Source organism: Pararge aegeria, chromosome 9 (assembly GCF_905163445.1).
Source record: "Pararge aegeria chromosome 9, ilParAegt1.1, whole genome shotgun sequence".
Classification (NCBI taxonomy): Eukaryota; Metazoa; Arthropoda; class Insecta; order Lepidoptera; family Nymphalidae; genus Pararge; species Pararge aegeria.
Window position 1 is genome coordinate 18,521,806 of NC_053188.1, and position 17,730 is coordinate 18,539,535.

A 17,730-nucleotide genomic window follows, 5' to 3' on the forward strand; every position below is an offset into this window, starting at 1 on the left:
AAAATAAAATTAAAAGAAAAAAAAAATTTTAACATCAATGTCCAAGTTTAAGCTTATTAAATTTCGAATATTTGATAACATAAGAAGTCAAGTAGTATTATGTGGGTATATGTTCTTAATGTTCTCTTTATGTACATACTATATAGTATTTTTTATTTATTTATTATATTATTCTTATTTGTGCTATTATGTTTATGAATTTGTATTTAGCTATTTGAATGTATAATAATTTTACACCACCTGTCCGTTCTCGCTCATGTCGTCCTTATCCTAAGGTTGCATGGCAGAGATCGGCCGCCTTTTGTATTCTATCTTGTATTTCTATTCTTCTTTTATTTCCCCAACTTTATAACGGTGTACAAATAAAGGTTAAAATATACATATTATATTATTGTTTTTTTTTTAATTTATAAAACAGCTCTTCGATTGCGAGGGGTCAAATGTGGTACTTAGGCTACTAGTTATTTTGAAATCGGGTGAGAAGAAAATAATTTTTAAATTATTAAAACATAATAGTTTATTAACAAAATATACAAAAGTCGGAATTGTATCACAGAAATGGATTTAACAAAGGGGACAGATTAAGGACGGGTGAAGGGTTTGAGTATTTGAGGACTAGATGTTGCGCTTGATTAAGCTTTTTCAGGCTTGGGGAATGTGAGCTCCCACAGCTACGAAGCCGTTCTTGTCTGCGGTGTAGGTGACGGAGTAGGTAAGGCCATCGTCTCCAACGTAAGAGTACTGGCCGCGTACTACAATGCCCTCATTTTCGGTACCGAGTTCCGTCAGTTGCCCGGTCTCCTCTTGCTTGATACCATTGGAGGTTTCGTACCTGTGAACGTAATAAGCCTATGTTCAAACACGCTGGTTATTTCAGCTACCTCATAATCATAGATAGTTATGTAGCAACATATCGGAAAAGGTATACCGTCAATACAGGTATACAACGTGTAAATGAAAAACGATGATCAATATCCTTGCAAACTATAAGACAGTCGCTCAATAGAAATAGAAAGAGTGAAAGAGAAAGGTATACATGCATATTATAGAGAAGAAAGCTAAACCTCAGGAGATAGGTCAAACTAATGTGCAATGGCATAGTATGTCCGCGATGGTATATATTTATCTCCCAAGTCCCAAGTATAACCCACAGTACCTAAACATTTTTATCTTATATATATTTCATAAAATTGAGAATCTCTTACTAAGCTATTTTAAACAATAGTCAATACAGTATTATTCTTTATCCAATTAAATACGTAAGTTACGTTGTGCATTTTATACAGATCAAAATTGACATCTCCAGCCTCTAATTAAAATTTGAAACTTTACGTTTCAAAAGTGCTTATATCTAGTCTATATATCTCAAGCAGGCCCAAACTGGGCCAACAAATGAGTTATGATTTTGAATAACTTAGTGGATATCAGAAATTAAAACGCGCGGAGTATTTAGTTTTATGATCTCATAAAGCAACATAACTAATTAATCTATAGCATATATTTTGCTAGTCAATCCTATTGGTATATGTAGCGGTCCACATTACCGAACTAGATGGCGCCACAAAAATCCTGCATCGCGCTAGCGAAGTGTTCACAAAAATTTACTACTTATATGTACAACTTCCAAAGATAAATATTCGGACCTCGGTCCCCGAGCACGATCACCCGCTCGGAGGAAGATCTTCCTATTGTTACGGTCGAGCGTATCACTATAGCCCCTGTATAGTGGTAACAAGTGGAATTCTACATGGGTAAAATTGCTTGGCGACATTTCGGATGATTGTAGGGCATTGTGTCCAAAAACACTAAATACACCCGCACAATGTTGCTGGCTCACAAACTTTTTCCACATTTTATGGTGAACGTTTAGAATATTAGAGGGAACGCGATTACTGTCAACTGCTAAATGGTATGAATTTACTAACCGCCTGTTCGAGAAACACTCCTAAAGTGGAGTGGTTTTTGATGCACAATATACGACTTATATTGACACGGTTTCTGTATATTTTTAATTCCTTGTCATTAACATTGACGATGGTACCCATAGCTAGGACAAATTTAATGAATGGATATTTGAAAAAAGTAATGCAGTCTCGCTTTTTTTCTCCGATTATATCTTTGAAATTGGATGATATCAACATTTGGTATTCTCCTGTTTTCTCATCCAAAATTAAGCGGATTCAATTATTTTTGGCATGAAAATTTTAAGATAACCTCTAGAGGTTCTCTTTCTTCTTCCATATTGTTTTTTATATTTACTTTTAATCGGTATATAGCTGTAAAAACTGTATATTGGTCATATTAGAGTATTAACGTGGACTGGACTTATTTTCAAGATTATTGCTCTAGAGTCATTATCTAGATTGGAAATAGGAGAATACGTAAGGAATACATAATTGTAAGGAGAATCCCGCCTATGCTTTCCTCTTAAGCCAGGTTAATAATTAGAACTAACAAATCTTTGTTAAGTTAAGTCGTGAAGATAAAAGTTTAAAATATATTGCAAAAAATCAAGCAACAAAATAGGCTTGACTTCTTCAGTAAATAGGCTTGAAGAAGAAGAAGAAGGCTTGACTTATTTAGTAATGATGCATCAATATGTTAACAAATAAATATTGAGTAACATAGCGAAACGTTTCGATAAAGAAAAATACGGTAGACCGTTTAGAAAGTTGAGTAAGAATAAGAGTAAATAGTTGCATGTCTTTTTTCGTTTTAAGCCATTACATGTTTCCACGGGCTCAAACGTTCAAATAAACTTAATACGCTGATGTGCGTTCTAATATTGTACTAATAGAAAACAATTCGAACGCCTTTACTAAACTAATACAAAGAGTTTAAAATAAGATATCAGGCTGTATTAGAAGAAGCTATAGACTACAACGCGTTATTACCTACTACTACGTAAATAATTCACGCTACCGTTAACATATCTTAACTATTAGCTTTTCAGTCTGTATCTATTCACCGCTATGATATCATGTACGTTGTACATTATCATATAAGAAAAGTGCAATGCTATGGCAAGCAAACAAGTAACTAAAACATATAAAGCATTAAATAAAAACTATATGTACGCAAAAGTGTTATTTATCATCAATATATAGCTTTAGTGGCGTTTTAACTGTTATAGTCTTCTATGACACCTTGAGTTATGATATCCCACCAAGATGTCATAACGCCGCGCTACTCAGCTGTTAACTAATTCAAAATCAAATAGTTCTTTTTTTGAAAAGGGTTGCTATAAAGCGTAAATAATTTATTTTACAAAATTTTGAATTTAAACTTCTTCAGAATCGCTGCAATATAAAACTCGATGAAACGAAAATGTGTCAAGATAAGGAAAAAAAAACATAAATGCATTAAGTCGGCGTGAGAATGAGATAGAATAAATTACACATTTTGTTTCAGTTACAATGGAAACTTAATAATATGTAATAAATGTAATATAATAATAATGTATGTAATAAGATATCTAATAATTTTTAAGCTTGCTATAAAATAATAAACCTTACATTTTACTAAATACTCCAGATAATCTATATATAGATAGAGAGTCGAGTGTAAGGTTGAGATAGCTCAATCCCCCGTAGGCTAGTTTTCAGAAGTTTCACTTCTGCCGTGCTTTTGCAAGTAAGTATCCGTAGTAGAAATAAAAAGGTTTTTTTTTTCCAACGTCACCTAAGTGGCTTTTGAGGGTGCTTTGTTTGACTGTGGACTTTATGAATAATTACTTACTCATAGCCGTATCCATTCACACCAATGTTGTCGAGCGCTTGTTTGACGACTACGGCATCGGATTCAGGGTTGGCTGGAGCAGCGACGGCTGCGGCCACGATGAGAGCGAATACGATGAACTGAAAAACAATGGAAGATAAGACAAAGAAAGAAGCAAAAGCGGTGAAATATCATTGATTAGACTACGCCTTCCCTTTAGTGAGGATCGTGTTAGAACCCCAGCACGTAACTCCGTATTTAAAATATCACTTGCTTCAACAGTGAAGGAAATATCGTGAGGAGGCCTGGTCTGAGAGTTTTCCAAAATGTTCCCAAAGGAGTATGAATTACCGCCTAAGTCCTTCTGTGTCTGAGAAGCCTGTAGTCGGCTTTCATCCATTGCTGGTTTAATAATGATGGATAAAAAAAGATGTGGAAAGCTAAAGCCAAGTACGATTTTAGTGTAAAACCTTCAAGAATGTATTTAACCGGGCTTGTAAATGCCCTGCTGCGTCAACAGACACTTACATTTTTCTAATGAAATAAGTTATTGATTTTTAACAATAGAGTGAAATAACTTTGCATTATTTTTCTTAGCTTTCCATTAATTTTTTTAGATTAGATAGATTCAGATAAATGCAAATCCAATCGATGACTAATGGCCGTTAACACAATTCTTATAGAAAAAAACACTTGTATAATTTGAGAATAGAGTCACAAATGTCACAAACGTACCGATTTCATTTTGGAAGGAGTTGATGTTTGTTATTGCAAGGCAATGGAGCGAATGATGCTTCTCAGTAGCGGATGGCTGTATTTATACTAGGGCAGGTTGCAAGCAAGGACGCGCTGTGACATTTGAACTTAGAGGCATCTTCGGCCAGTTCTTTGACAAAGGTTCTTTCGTATGTCCGGCTGCGTGGCTCATGCTCGCTTGTTTCAAGGATAACTCATTATATATTAATCTATTCCTTATTTAGGAATTTGTTTAATCATCGCACATTAATGTTTTCTTGGAGGCATTTAACAAACACGTGGCTGTTTGACGACATCCGAGGCGCAGCGGTGAGCGCAGTGATTTTAAGCGAGAGGTTGCTTAGGGATTTATAATTTCTAAATTTTCTCTAGTCTGGTCTGGTGGCTAGTTACCGCCCCTAATAAAGACATGCTGGTTTCTACGCGACATCGTTCCGGAACGCTCAATGGTATGTACGTCTTTGTCGGTAGGAAGGCCTCGACCGTGGCTAGGTACCACATACTAGGCGGAAGCCTCACATCCGACCAGACCAGAGTAAGTTCATAAATTATAAATTCCCAAACTGTCCCGGGTTCTATTCCCCCCAGGGGACCACCCCTTTAAAACCACAGTGCTCACTAATGCTGCAGGGAGGTCATCGCTTAACTTATCTTAGCGAAATTTTGCAAAAAATATAGTTTGCATCCTTGAGACAGCCATAGGAAAAATTGTACCGTGTGTTTCTGCGAATTTTTAAAAAGCTAAAATAAACGGGGACTCACTCACGGGCAACAGCTACTATTATGTTTAAAAGCGAACGAAGCCACGGGCTTAGCTAGTAATACGAGTAGACATCAAAACCGGGTCGTATTTATTTAGTTAATGCGTGGTCCACATGACAAAATATTTGAGCACAAAGTGCAATACTTTATTATGTGAGGAATTATTTAAAATGCCTTTCACATACCGGTTTAATGAACTCTACGCTTTAATTGTATAGTCCAAGTATCTGGGAACATCTTTTTTTAATCCTAAGAGTTTTTTTATGTGCGTATGCGTTTGTGTGTATGGCAAATAATGAAAAATAGAACTGTGAGTAGAAATACTCAATGTACATTTTATTTTGTGTATTACAGAGAACTGCCCCTTGAATCTTATGTTTACATCCAAATCTGTTAAGGAATTTAGAAGTTATGATATATTAAATAACTCACATATTTTCAGGATGAAAACATTGTAAAGTAAAAAACACACTTTTGTATTAATAAGTATAAAGTAACGAATTAGGGGTATTTGATGTAACTGCCCTACCCCTAAAAGGTTAGTCCGCTATCATCTTAGACTGCATTTGACAGGTGAGTGATCTCCTCATTTCTCATCTGATCACGTAGAGATACTTCTAGCAAAGCTCTCTCCATCGCCCGCTGTGTGACTCTGAGCCTTCTTATGAGACGCATAGTCAACGACCACGTTACCGAGCCGTAAGTCATCACTGGTAACACGCACTGTTCGTAGAATTTGGCCTTTCGGCGCTGAGTTATTGTTTTTTTAAAACATTACTCCAATTATATTATTTACTTTCTTGCACAAAATGGTGACGGGGGAAAATTAATAAAATGTATTTATTTGTATGAATATCTGATAAAGGAATATATTTCTAAGTAATATCGATTTTGCATGTCGTAGGTTAAATGCAAGGCGTAAAGCTCACTTCGCGTGGGCTAGATGGAAGACAAGGTATTCGGCAAATAACTTTTTATCTCGTGCGTGCATGCTTTTAACAACAAATATTGTCAGACGGACATTTTTCATGTCAAAATTGGCACTTTTAGGAAATTTATTATGACAAAATATGTACTATAGCTTTAAAGTTTTTGTTTTTCATTTTTGTTTTAATTAAATTATTACTATTTTTTTTCTTTTTTTTATAAGAATTGCTTGCTAGGTACTTATTCCTAAGCAATTGTGGTTAATGTTATCGTATTATATGTATAACCAAGTTGTGGAAACTTCATTGGTTTATGTGATACAAAAATACGGCATTACTTTTATGTGTAATAATACTGTTTGTTTCCCTTGAAAAGCTAATTAATAAATAAATAAATATTTTGAATTTTTTTACTGGGGGATACTGAGTCCAAAACAGATTTTTATTTTAATTTTTACTGTCTGTCTGTCTATCTGTTCGGGCATAACGTGAAAACTACTGAACAGATTTAAATGAAATTTGGTATAGTGGTAGCTGATATTCCGGGTCAACATATAAAATACTTTTTATCGCGATAAACAATAAGTTTCCTCCAGGAAATGGGATGACAATTTTTATCAATTTTACTTCATAGCTCCGTTAAATTTGAACCGATTTTAATAATTCTTTTTTATTTGAAAGTGTATACTACCAATCATGTATTGTCTTATTTTAATAAGGATCTGATAACTATTTTAGGAGATAAAGGACATAACTCTTCACAAATAACAGCAAGTCGCAAGGCATATGGGACAACGATCGAATGCATGCGTTCCATCACCATATAAAATATATAATTATATACCTCGTAAAATAATAGTAGGTACATAGCTAGCCACGATGATTATGATGTTAGCATCAGATATATTCTAGCTTTTCGATTAACTCATACGCTGACGAAGTCGCGAGGGTCCGCTAGTTATATATAAATAATCTAGTTCTAAGGCTTAAATTGCAGTGATTCATCAATTGAATAAAATACGTTGCTCAATGGCCATTTTTTCAAGGTTTTCTTAAATTTTTGATACGGTAATACGACTATTGTTTTTGGGTTTGCATTGAATATCTTTTCCTGAACATTTTTCAAATACATGGCTGTCCTAGAGCACTTATTGAATATTAATCTGTCTTTGTTTCGAGCGCGCCTTGAAAATAAATCAGTAACTTTCCTAAAGAGATCTGGGTTAGATTTAACCAAAGTTGTTAACTCTAAAATTATATGCTAGGAAGTGAGAGAGTTCCTAAACTTTTAAACATTGGTCTACACGAAACGAACCATTCATTTCGTGTAGACCAATGTTTAAAAGTTTAGGAATCCTTACACGAAATATATACTTCAAGTTTAGGAATCCTTACATAGAAACCCCATATTCATATCTTACAACGTTTAATCGTTAATGTAAAAATCAAAATTCAAAATTCATTTATTTCAAGTAGGCCTTAATATAAGCACTTTTGAAACGTCAAGTCTGTCTGTTTGTATTGACTCTACCACCGGTTTGGAAGGCAGATTCTACCGAGAAGAAGCCGGCAAGAAACTCAGCAGTTGCTCTTTTCCAACATCAACAATTTACATTTTACATTTTAACATTCATTTTTCTATCTTGTAAGAGCTGAAAGCGGAGCTGAATGCTTCCAAGCAACCTTGTCATTAAGAAATTCATCAATTGTATAGTAACCTCGCTGTAATAAATGTGTTTTAACAAATTCCTTAAACTTATGCATTGGCAGGTCCAAAATCACCTTAGGAATCATATTATAAAAGCGTATACTCAATCCCACAAATTACTTCTGTACCTTTCGCAGACGATATGCAGATTACACTAATTTATAACCATTTCTTGTAAGTCGACTGTTTATGTCCACTTTTTGTTTATAAAGACTAATATGTTGTCTTACAAATACTATATTATTATAAATATATTGTGAAGCTACAGTAAGTATGCCTATTTCTTTAAACTTCTCACGGAGGTATTCGCGTGATTAAGGTTTATATATTGACCGTACAGCTCTTTTCTGCAATATAAATATAGTTTCGATATCAGCTGCTTTGCCCCATAACAAGATTCCATAGGGCATAACACTATGAAAGTACGCAAAATAAACTAGCCTAGCTATTTCAACGTCAGTAATCTGTCTAATTTTTGTGACTGCGTAGGCAGCCGAGCTTAGTTTACCCGCTAGTGAATCTATAAGGGCACCCCACTGTAGGTTATTATCCAAGGTCACGCCCAGAAAAACTGTGGAAGTCTCTACTTTTAGTGATTCACCATTTATCATTATATTTTTATCAATTTTCTTTACATTTGGTAAGATAAATTCGACACACTTTGTTTTTTTGCATTTAAAAGTAAGTTGTTAACTGTGAACCAGTGTGACACATGCGAAATAACACGGTTTACTTCGTCAAAGTTATCTTTACTTCTATCAGTCTTAAAAATTAGAGATGTATCATCTGCAAACAATACAATGTCGCATGTTCCACTGAAATGGTACGGTAGATCCTTTATATACACTGAAAATAGAAAGGGACCCAAATCGAGCCTTGTGGGACACTCAATGAGGTATTTGAACCCTGAGACTTTGCATCATTTATGCAAACTCTTTGGGTTCTAATGCTGGGGTAAGAGGCAACCAAATTTAGTGCAACGTTTTGGGTACCATAGTGGCTGGTTAGCTTAAGAAGCAAGGTTTTATGATCAACACAATCGAAAGCTTTAGATAAATCACAAAAAACCCCCATGGCGTTCTGTGAACACTCCCAGGCATCATAAACATGTTTTATAAGTTGAGCGCCTGCGTCCGTTGTGCTACGTCCTTTAGTAAAGCCATACTGCTCAGGGTGTAGTAAGTTGTTTACATTAAAGTGATATAAAAGTTGATTTAATATAATTTTTTCAAATATCTTACTAAGAGCTGGTAAGATTGAAATAGGTCTGTAATTGTTTATATAATTTTTATTACCAGATTTAAATAGAGGAATGAGTTTACTATGTTTCATTAGGTTTTGGAAAGTACCTAAATCAACACATTCATTGAAAATTATGGCTAAAAGAGGAGCAATGACGTCAATAAATGATATAAGATATTGCCATTACCGACATTCCCCATATATCACCTGTTTTTGTAATTTTAACAACTTGAAGTTTTTAATGATATCCGATGCATCTATATGCTTAAAATGAAATAAAACGTTGCACTCATTAATGTTGCCTCTTAATAATTTCTGAGCTGCAGTAGGCGAGGAATTTTGTGAATCTGTTAACAAAATAGGAACATTCTGAAAAAAGTTTTCGAAAGTACTTGCAACTTCTGTATCAGTAGTTATTACCACCACCACCATATATTTATATCACCATATTATTATTAATAATTAATTCAAAATTTCCGTCTCGAGATTTAGTTTTCCCAGATTCATTATTAACAATTTTCCAGGTTGTTTGTATTTTGTTTTCAGATTTTACTATCCGATGTTTAATGTATAGCGACTTAGCTTGTCTACAAACATTTTTAAATGTTTTGGAGTAACTTTTTACATATTCAAGTAAAGTTGGAGTCTGATTGTATTGTTTTTCATCATATAGCTCATACCACTTATCCGTATCTAATTACAACATGGCACATCATAAACTCAAACATCAATCTATCTGAACTTATATCCCACGGTTAATTAACTACCAAGAGACAACTTCCTTAATCTTCCCTTGAAACCTCTATTTTTCCCGCCATTTTATATGACCTTCCTTTTTGATCTGGGTTCCTGTCATTTTGAATTTATACTCCAACTTATACCGACCACAGATTATGCATAATTTTGACCAGTCCAATAAATAAATCATTCATTCATTCTATGCTGTGTTCCGGTCTGAAGGGCGCGGTTTGTGGATACGGAGCCGCAAGTCACAGGACGTGTTCCTTGCATACACTGCGAAGTTTTGCTTTGTTTATAGGCGATGCTTTTCTACGCATCACCATGCTCGGTCCGTCATTTATTACTATAAAAAAGATTCCAACAAGCTATCACTAGCATTATTTTTAATTAAATTTTAAGTTTGAATAGTATCAACGCTTTGCTAGCGTGATCGAGTGATTAAGTCTTGACAAAGCTATAAACTTATTTCCATTTATTTCGATTTCAAGTATGAGACGACACACGAATAATTTATTGAGTAAACATGTAAATTTATAGAATTAAAATGCTATAAATACGAATATGGCGACAAAGTCAAATGTATTTTGTATCCTTTTAGGCCTTAAGGCTAAAATGTATTATTACAATCTCACACTCCCATTCGTGACGTTAAATATATATTATTTCAGAAGACCTCCCTGGCGCAGTGGTTAGCGCTGTGGTCTTGTAAGTGGAGAGTACCGGTTTCGATTCTTGGTGGGAGCAATTTGGGAACTTATAATTTCCCTGGTTGCTAATGGTGGCTGTCTGGTGGGTCTCCTACCGAGAAAGCCGCGCCGCCAAATGACGTGAGGCACTTGTCTTAGTGACTTACTGGGATGGCGACAGGCTCCACCGATGTTATTATTATTATTTATATAAATCAAGCCCAGAGATAGCACTGAGATTTAAAACAAGCCCAGAGATAGCACTGAGATTTAAAACAAGCCCAGAGATAGCACTGAGATTTAAAATATTAATCGGTGACGGTCTCATTAGGCTTGGCTCGGAGGTGAAATGTAAGTTTTCTTAGTATATTATAAAAATTATACGATTTTTTTCGCCAACGCGTAAAAATCGATTATTATGGGCTAAATATTAATAATAATATAGACATAATAATATATAGATATAAATTCAAAGTTAAAAGTCGTTATTAATTCGCCGGCATGAAAAATTGTAATTAATATAATGATTTGAAGCTGATTCAAATTACTTTGTTGATCAAAATATGACAGAACCATTTCCTAGTCCTTTTGTTCTAAATATTGAATTAACAAAATACTTGGTTTTATTGATTAATCGTGACTCTTGATTCAATTAAACGCTTGTAACATGCTAATCGAAGTGGTGGTAGCCTAGTGAGTAGGACTTCGACTTGGTTCGAAATTCAAATTCAAATTCAAAATTTCTTTATTCATGTAGGCCTATCACAGGCACTTATAAAGCGTTCATACATATTTTTTTACATAATTGTAACGGGATGGTGATAACTTCGTTCGCCAACTTAAAGCTAAAGCTACGAGGGTTCCAAACGCGCCCTGGTCTAAGAAGAGCCCACAACAAACTTAGCCGGGTAAATTTATTTTTTTGTTATCACCATCTTCCAGTAAATTTAAATTTAGCTATGAAGCTAGAGCAATTCACACCCAAGCTTTTTTATCGTTTAAATAATCCTTAATATTATAATAGGATTTTTCTGTAAGCTTACGTTTTATATAAACTTTAAACTTATTGAGAGACATCTCAAAGATTTCATTTGGTAATTGGTTATAAAATATAATATACAATTGCCCTTGAATGAATTTGCAATTCTGTGTAGCCTAGTAAACTGCACAACGAGTTTATTTTTGCTTTTAATATTTCGGGGGGCCGAGTTTGAATCCCAAATATCATAAAATTCTCAAATCCCTCTAACTTTACCAAGTTATGTGTGTTTTTTTTAATTGCCTAATCAATTAAAATATCACTCGCTTCAACGTTGAAGGAAAACATCGTGAGGAAACCTGCATGCCTGAGAGTTCTCCATAGTGTTCTCAAAGGTCTTTGGAGTCCACCAATCTGCACTGGGCCAGCGTGGCGGCCTTAAACCTTTCTCACTATGGGAGGAGGTCCTCGTCCTGTAGTGGATAGGTACAAAGTTGATATGATGATGATGATGAACAGCACAAAAAGGTTATTAGGTTATCAGGTTGTCAGTTTATAAGCTTCTAAGGGACGCTAGCGAAGTCTGTACCTATTCGTAATATATTTTTTTTATTTATGTATTTACAAAAAAAGCGCGAATGCACTACAACTTATTGTGTTAAGGTTAAGGAGCATAAGCCTTCGCTAATCCACGCGGGTGACAGCATTGCGCAAGTGTTAGGCATTTTATTGTCTGCGCCCACGCAGGCGTTCGCAGGTGCCAGGCGTGAGGAAACCTCGCCATCGCGTCATTTCTCTCAATTGCTGGTAGTGCCAGTGAATCATCTTTGCATAACACTCTCCGAAATATTGTTAAACCGTTTACCAGGAATGTTTTTGTATTATTACAAATACTTGACGAAATTGACGGACATTTTAACTTTCCTTATATGAAAACAATAATTTCTAATAAAAAAGATATAACCTTGTCTGTAAAGAATAGATAAGCAAGGCAAAATTAAATATCACCAGCATCCAGTCGACGCCGATTACTATTAATGGAAATATTAAAATAAAAACTGTGCTTAATTGGATAACATTTAGCTCTAAAAAAAACGGTAGGTATTAACACTGTTGCCACAATTCTAGTGATGAAATATAATATTGTTCGGACGATCGGAGATCATTTAGTAAGCTTGGGAGGCCAGATTTGTTGCTGGCTGAGCAAGATTGGGAACAGTTTAGTAGTAGTACAGCTTTGTGACAGAGGAGCTCGTCCGGGGAGTACCTTCTACTGCCATGCTTTTTTCTGCTTTGGGCGTGATTGTGTAATTACAGGTACATGACGTGGTTCTGTAATCAACATCTACGCCTCAATTTGACGGACACAGGACGGAACTTAAACTTTGTAGAATATGTTTCTTACATGCCCTGTGAAGAATTGCTCAGTATATAGGCGATGTTTTCTGACTTACCATAAGGTAGGCCATCTGCTTGGTCCGTCAATAATAACTATAAAAAAAAGTAATATCGATCCGATGCACAATGTGACACATCTTCAGGCATCATTATCCCAATAAAAAAAGTCACGATCTTAACGCACAATCCTTCAACCAATTTTTTTTTTTGGTATTATATAGTACAGATACAAATCTTAATATTATATTAAGTTGTTTATTTAATTCAAGCGGTGATAGCGCGGTGGGTAGGAGCTTGACTTCACTTTCGGGGGCCGAGTTCGAATCCCAGCACGCACCTCTAACTTTTCTAAGTTTTGTCCGTTTTAAGTAATTAAAATATCGCTTGCTTCAACGGTGAAGGAAAATATCATGAGGAAACCTGCATGCCCGAGAGCACTACATAATGTTCTCAAAGGTGTGTGGAGTCCATCAATCCGCACTGAGCCAGCGTGCTGGACCTTAACCCCTTCTCATTTTCGGAGTAGACACATCAATACCAGATTATACACATATAATAAAACTTTTATATTTCGCCGTTAAAGACGTCCAAGTCGACCAAGATTAAAAATAAAAAATAAACTACGGCTACAATTAAAAGCATGCTAATAAATATACGAATTGATGTATCTTAATATTCTTTTATGGAGTAATACGTCCAAGAGGTAGAAATTGTAAGATATTGCATGATTTTACATGATTTGGTTATTAAATTTTTTTTAACTCGCTGTCTGGTTTTATTTATTTATTTCATATTGTTTGCTAATGTAGGTACATAAGACCCTGCCAGGGCGTTGCAAACATTATTATTTACTTTTCTTTATTCATGGTTAGGTACACTAAAAGATTACAATAGTACAATATTAAATAACTAGCTGTTGCTCGCGACTTCGTCCGCTTTTGTTTTTGTTTTTCGAAAGACATGTGCCTCATAAATGTGGCAGCACTTTATGTATTTACAATAGCTAACTAAGCCTGGTATAAAATCGTCAAACACTTTCGTCCCCTCTCCCAAGAGAACTGGGCTTAATTTCGGGATAAAAAGCGTCTTATATTACTTCTAATACCTTCAGGAATATGTGTACAAAGTTTCGTGATGATCGGTATAGTAGTGTTTGCATGAAAGCGTAACAAACAAACTTACATTCCGTTTATAATATTAGTAGGGATAGTGATTACATGCTGTACAAAATAGAATTATTAGATTAAATTAAAATTTAAATGTCAGTAAGATAGTAATATTTGAGATAGGTATGTCCAAAGTTATTGTAATTATTTAATTTTATATATAAGTTAAATAAAAATAATGGATAGGTAATATAAAGATAAAGATTAATAATAATATAAACGGGGGAACTAACCCCACTTCGTACCGATCAAGGATGCATGCAGTCTCTGTTAGCTGAAAAGGTAAAGTATCTAAATGCTTAGACCTGGCTGACGAGATTACCGCCATGTGGAGTTTGAGTCGACCGTTATTGTTCCAATCGTCGATTCAGTCAATGGTCTTCTCGCGAAAAGCTTCGATCAACATTTTAAGAAGCTTTCGCTTGGTTGTTGGATCAAGGGTCGGATACTGAAGGCAGTAGTCCTTGAAACGGCGAACATTTTATGCCGATTATGACGATTTTACACCATAACTACGACAAATTATAACCGATTTAAATAATTATTTTCGTACTATAGAGGTTGTAATATGTGTTTAATTTTGCCCAAACTTTGTGTAGATCTGATGAATGTGGTTGGAGATAGAGGACAGAACTCCTCAGCGGACAGCAGCAAACCCCTCATTTAAGGCTTAGCGATACTGAACACTTCAATTTTTTTTTGAACTACAACTAAATTGAATGCCACATCAAAAAAGAAAATCAAACGCAGAAGAAGTCGCGGGCAACATTTAGTATTTTATAGATCTAAAGTATGGACTTGTGCGGCCTATTATTTTTAAGTTGCATAATCCCCTTGATCTCTTCAGTGTTAAACGGGCCACGAGCTCACGCGCAAAAGGCGTATTCTGCAATCACTACATTACATGCGCATATCAAACACACCAAACTTTGACCCAGCTACAATCGTATCACAATACGCCGCGGTTACTTAAGATCGTAAGGCGGTGGCTAGTGGTTAGGACCTCCGCATTACTTTCGGCGGGGCTCTGTATGCACCTTTTACTAAGTTTTGTGCGTTTTTAGCAATTAAATATCACTTGCTCTAGTTCCGCACAATGTTCTTATATAATAATAATAATATATATAATAATGATGGTGCCAGGTTATCTGTGGTCTGCTAATAGTAATAGAAATATTATATATGTATATATAATATAATAGACAATAAAGTTATGTTGTTCCAACATATTCCACTATTTCTGCGTGATAATATACAAATAATGAATATACTGAAATCACAATAAGCTTACACTATTATATAAATCTGAAGAGTTTGTCTGTTTGTTGCGATGATATCAGAAACTACTGGTCCCTTTTGAAAAATTCTTTCAGTGTTAAATGTACCGGGGAAGGCTATATATAATCACAATAAGACCAAGAGGAGCATAGCGTCAATTAAGATTTTTCAAACAGTTAAAGTTTTGATACAATCATGTACGACAAAGTAGTGCCCCTTTCAAAGTTCTTAAAGCAAAGTCCGAGACAGCATATGTCCATATTTTAAGGTTGACTTATACGCGGACGAAGTCGCGAGGGACCGCTAGTTATTAATAAAATCATTTGCTATTTGGTCTGGTGAGTGGTGGGAGGCACGGGGTAAAAATAAAGCTGATAAAAATATGTTTTTTAGCACACTTTAATGCATTATCCAAGCAGTGTGCGCTAGCTCTTATGTGAACTTTAACTATTAACGTAACAAATTTCAACGTGTCTATATGGCGATGAGTCAAATTAATAATGCGATGTATACTTTCGCCGCTGCAATACGAGGAGTAATTATAACCGGGTTCGTTAAACATAGTGTAGGATTTGCTTAAAAAATAGCTACAATACAATATAAATCGCATACTGTGTTAATGTACGAGCGAGAAAAAAATACCTAAAAACGTTTCTTGTATTTTTTGAAGTGAAACTTCTTTAGAATCGTTGTGATTTCAAACTCGATGAAACGAAAAAATAAGTCCATTGAGACACAACCACATAAATGTATGGGACAGAGTGAGATAGACAACATTATGTTTTTTTTACCTATTCTAGTTACCATGGAAACTGAATAATTATCGGAATAGTTCTGATACTCTACATCAACCTCAATATCTCGTAGGCTACTTTTCAGAAGTTACACTTCTGCCGTGTGTCAATAAATTGCAAAAGAATTTTTTTTTACACAAGTTATCCTTTGTCTGCAATCTTACCTGGGGTATAAGTGGGAGGCTAGTACCAGCCAGCCTCACAAAATGATAACCTCACCTGCCCGTGGTGCACCCAAAAAATTTCAAAATTCAAAATTCATTTATTTCAAGTAGGTTTATAAGCACTTTTGAAACGTCAAGTGTGTCTGTTTGTAGTGACTCTACCACCGGTTCGGAAAGCAGATTCTACCGAGAAGAGCCAGCAAGAAACTCAGTAGTTGCTCTTTTCCAATATCAACATTTACAATCATTTTTCTATCTTGCGGGAGATATAACGATACAGAGAGCGAAGCTGCCTGCTTCCAATCTACCTTGTCATTAAGAAATTCATCAAATGTAGCCTCGCCATATTTAAAAGAGCGATTCACTTTTCCTGGTAGCAATGTTCACTTAAATCTGCGAGCTAATAATGACAGCTTGTTGAACGTTCTTGCTAGTCGTTCATTGGCGTATGGCAATTCTTTTACGGTAAAGGTGGTTTTTTTGTTAACCTTTTCTAATTGTATGTGCAATAAAGACTTTTTCACCTTCTTTTTCTTCTTCTCGCTGTGTTTGATGTGTTTTTACAATTTTTTTTAATTTATGCAACGGTTAGACGCTGCTCTGGCGGCCGACAAGTGGCGGTATAACTACTTCGAATTGGCTAGACTGAATAAATGGCACAGACCGGTGTCAGGCAGCAGCGACGCTGGTGCGATCAGTCTAGCCCTGCGATGACCAACCCGCCTGCCCAGCGTGCTCATTACCGGGCAAATCTTTGTATGGATAGAAAAAAGAAAGAAAGAAGTAAATATAATACGACAATACACACATCGCCATCTAGCCCCAAAGTAAGCGTAACTTGTGTTAGTAAGGGTACTAAGATGAATGATGAATATTTTTATTAATAATATACATAAATACTTATAATATACAAATAGACACCCCAGACACTGTAAAACATACATGTTCCAAACATTTTCCAGTTGTGGGAATCGAGCCCACGGCCTTGGACTCAGAAAGCAGGGTCGCTGCCCACTGCGCCAGTCGGTCTTCAAAAGAAAGCCATTGTGTAACTTCCTACAAAAGACCTATGTCCAGCAGTGGACGTTAATTGGTTGAATTGGTGATGATGATGAATATAATATTACACATTATTTAGTTTCCATGGTAACTAAAACAAAATGAGTAATCTATTCGTCGCACGTTCAGGTTGCCTTTAAAAGATAACTTTTAGTGATAAGGCCGCCTTTGCACCCTAGCACTAAGTATTAATGTTTTCCTTTTGTTTTTCCTGTTGTGTTGTGTTGCAATAAAGTTTTTCTATTCTATTCTATCTCATTCCCTCAACTACTTAATCCGATATACATTTATGTGTTTTTTTCTTTTTCGTTGCGCATTTTCTTTTAATCGAATATTTCAAATAACAACGATTCT

General features: G+C 35.2%; 1 protein-coding gene across 1 annotated transcript; it reads right to left on the reverse strand.

The window, feature by feature from the left end:
• Nucleotides 1–546: 546 nt before the first annotated feature.
• On the reverse strand, nucleotides 547–4,494 carry LOC120626403 (flexible cuticle protein 12-like). The gene is made up of 3 exons (XM_039893927.1): nucleotides 4,453–4,494; nucleotides 3,739–3,857; nucleotides 547–832 (listed from the first exon to the last, which is right to left on the reverse strand). The coding sequence occupies exons 1-3, from the start codon at nucleotides 4,459–4,461 to the stop codon at nucleotides 643–645; spliced, it is 318 nt and encodes a 105-aa protein (XP_039749861.1). The 5' UTR covers nucleotides 4,462–4,494; the 3' UTR covers nucleotides 547–642.
• Nucleotides 4,495–17,730: the final 13,236 nt, after the last annotated feature.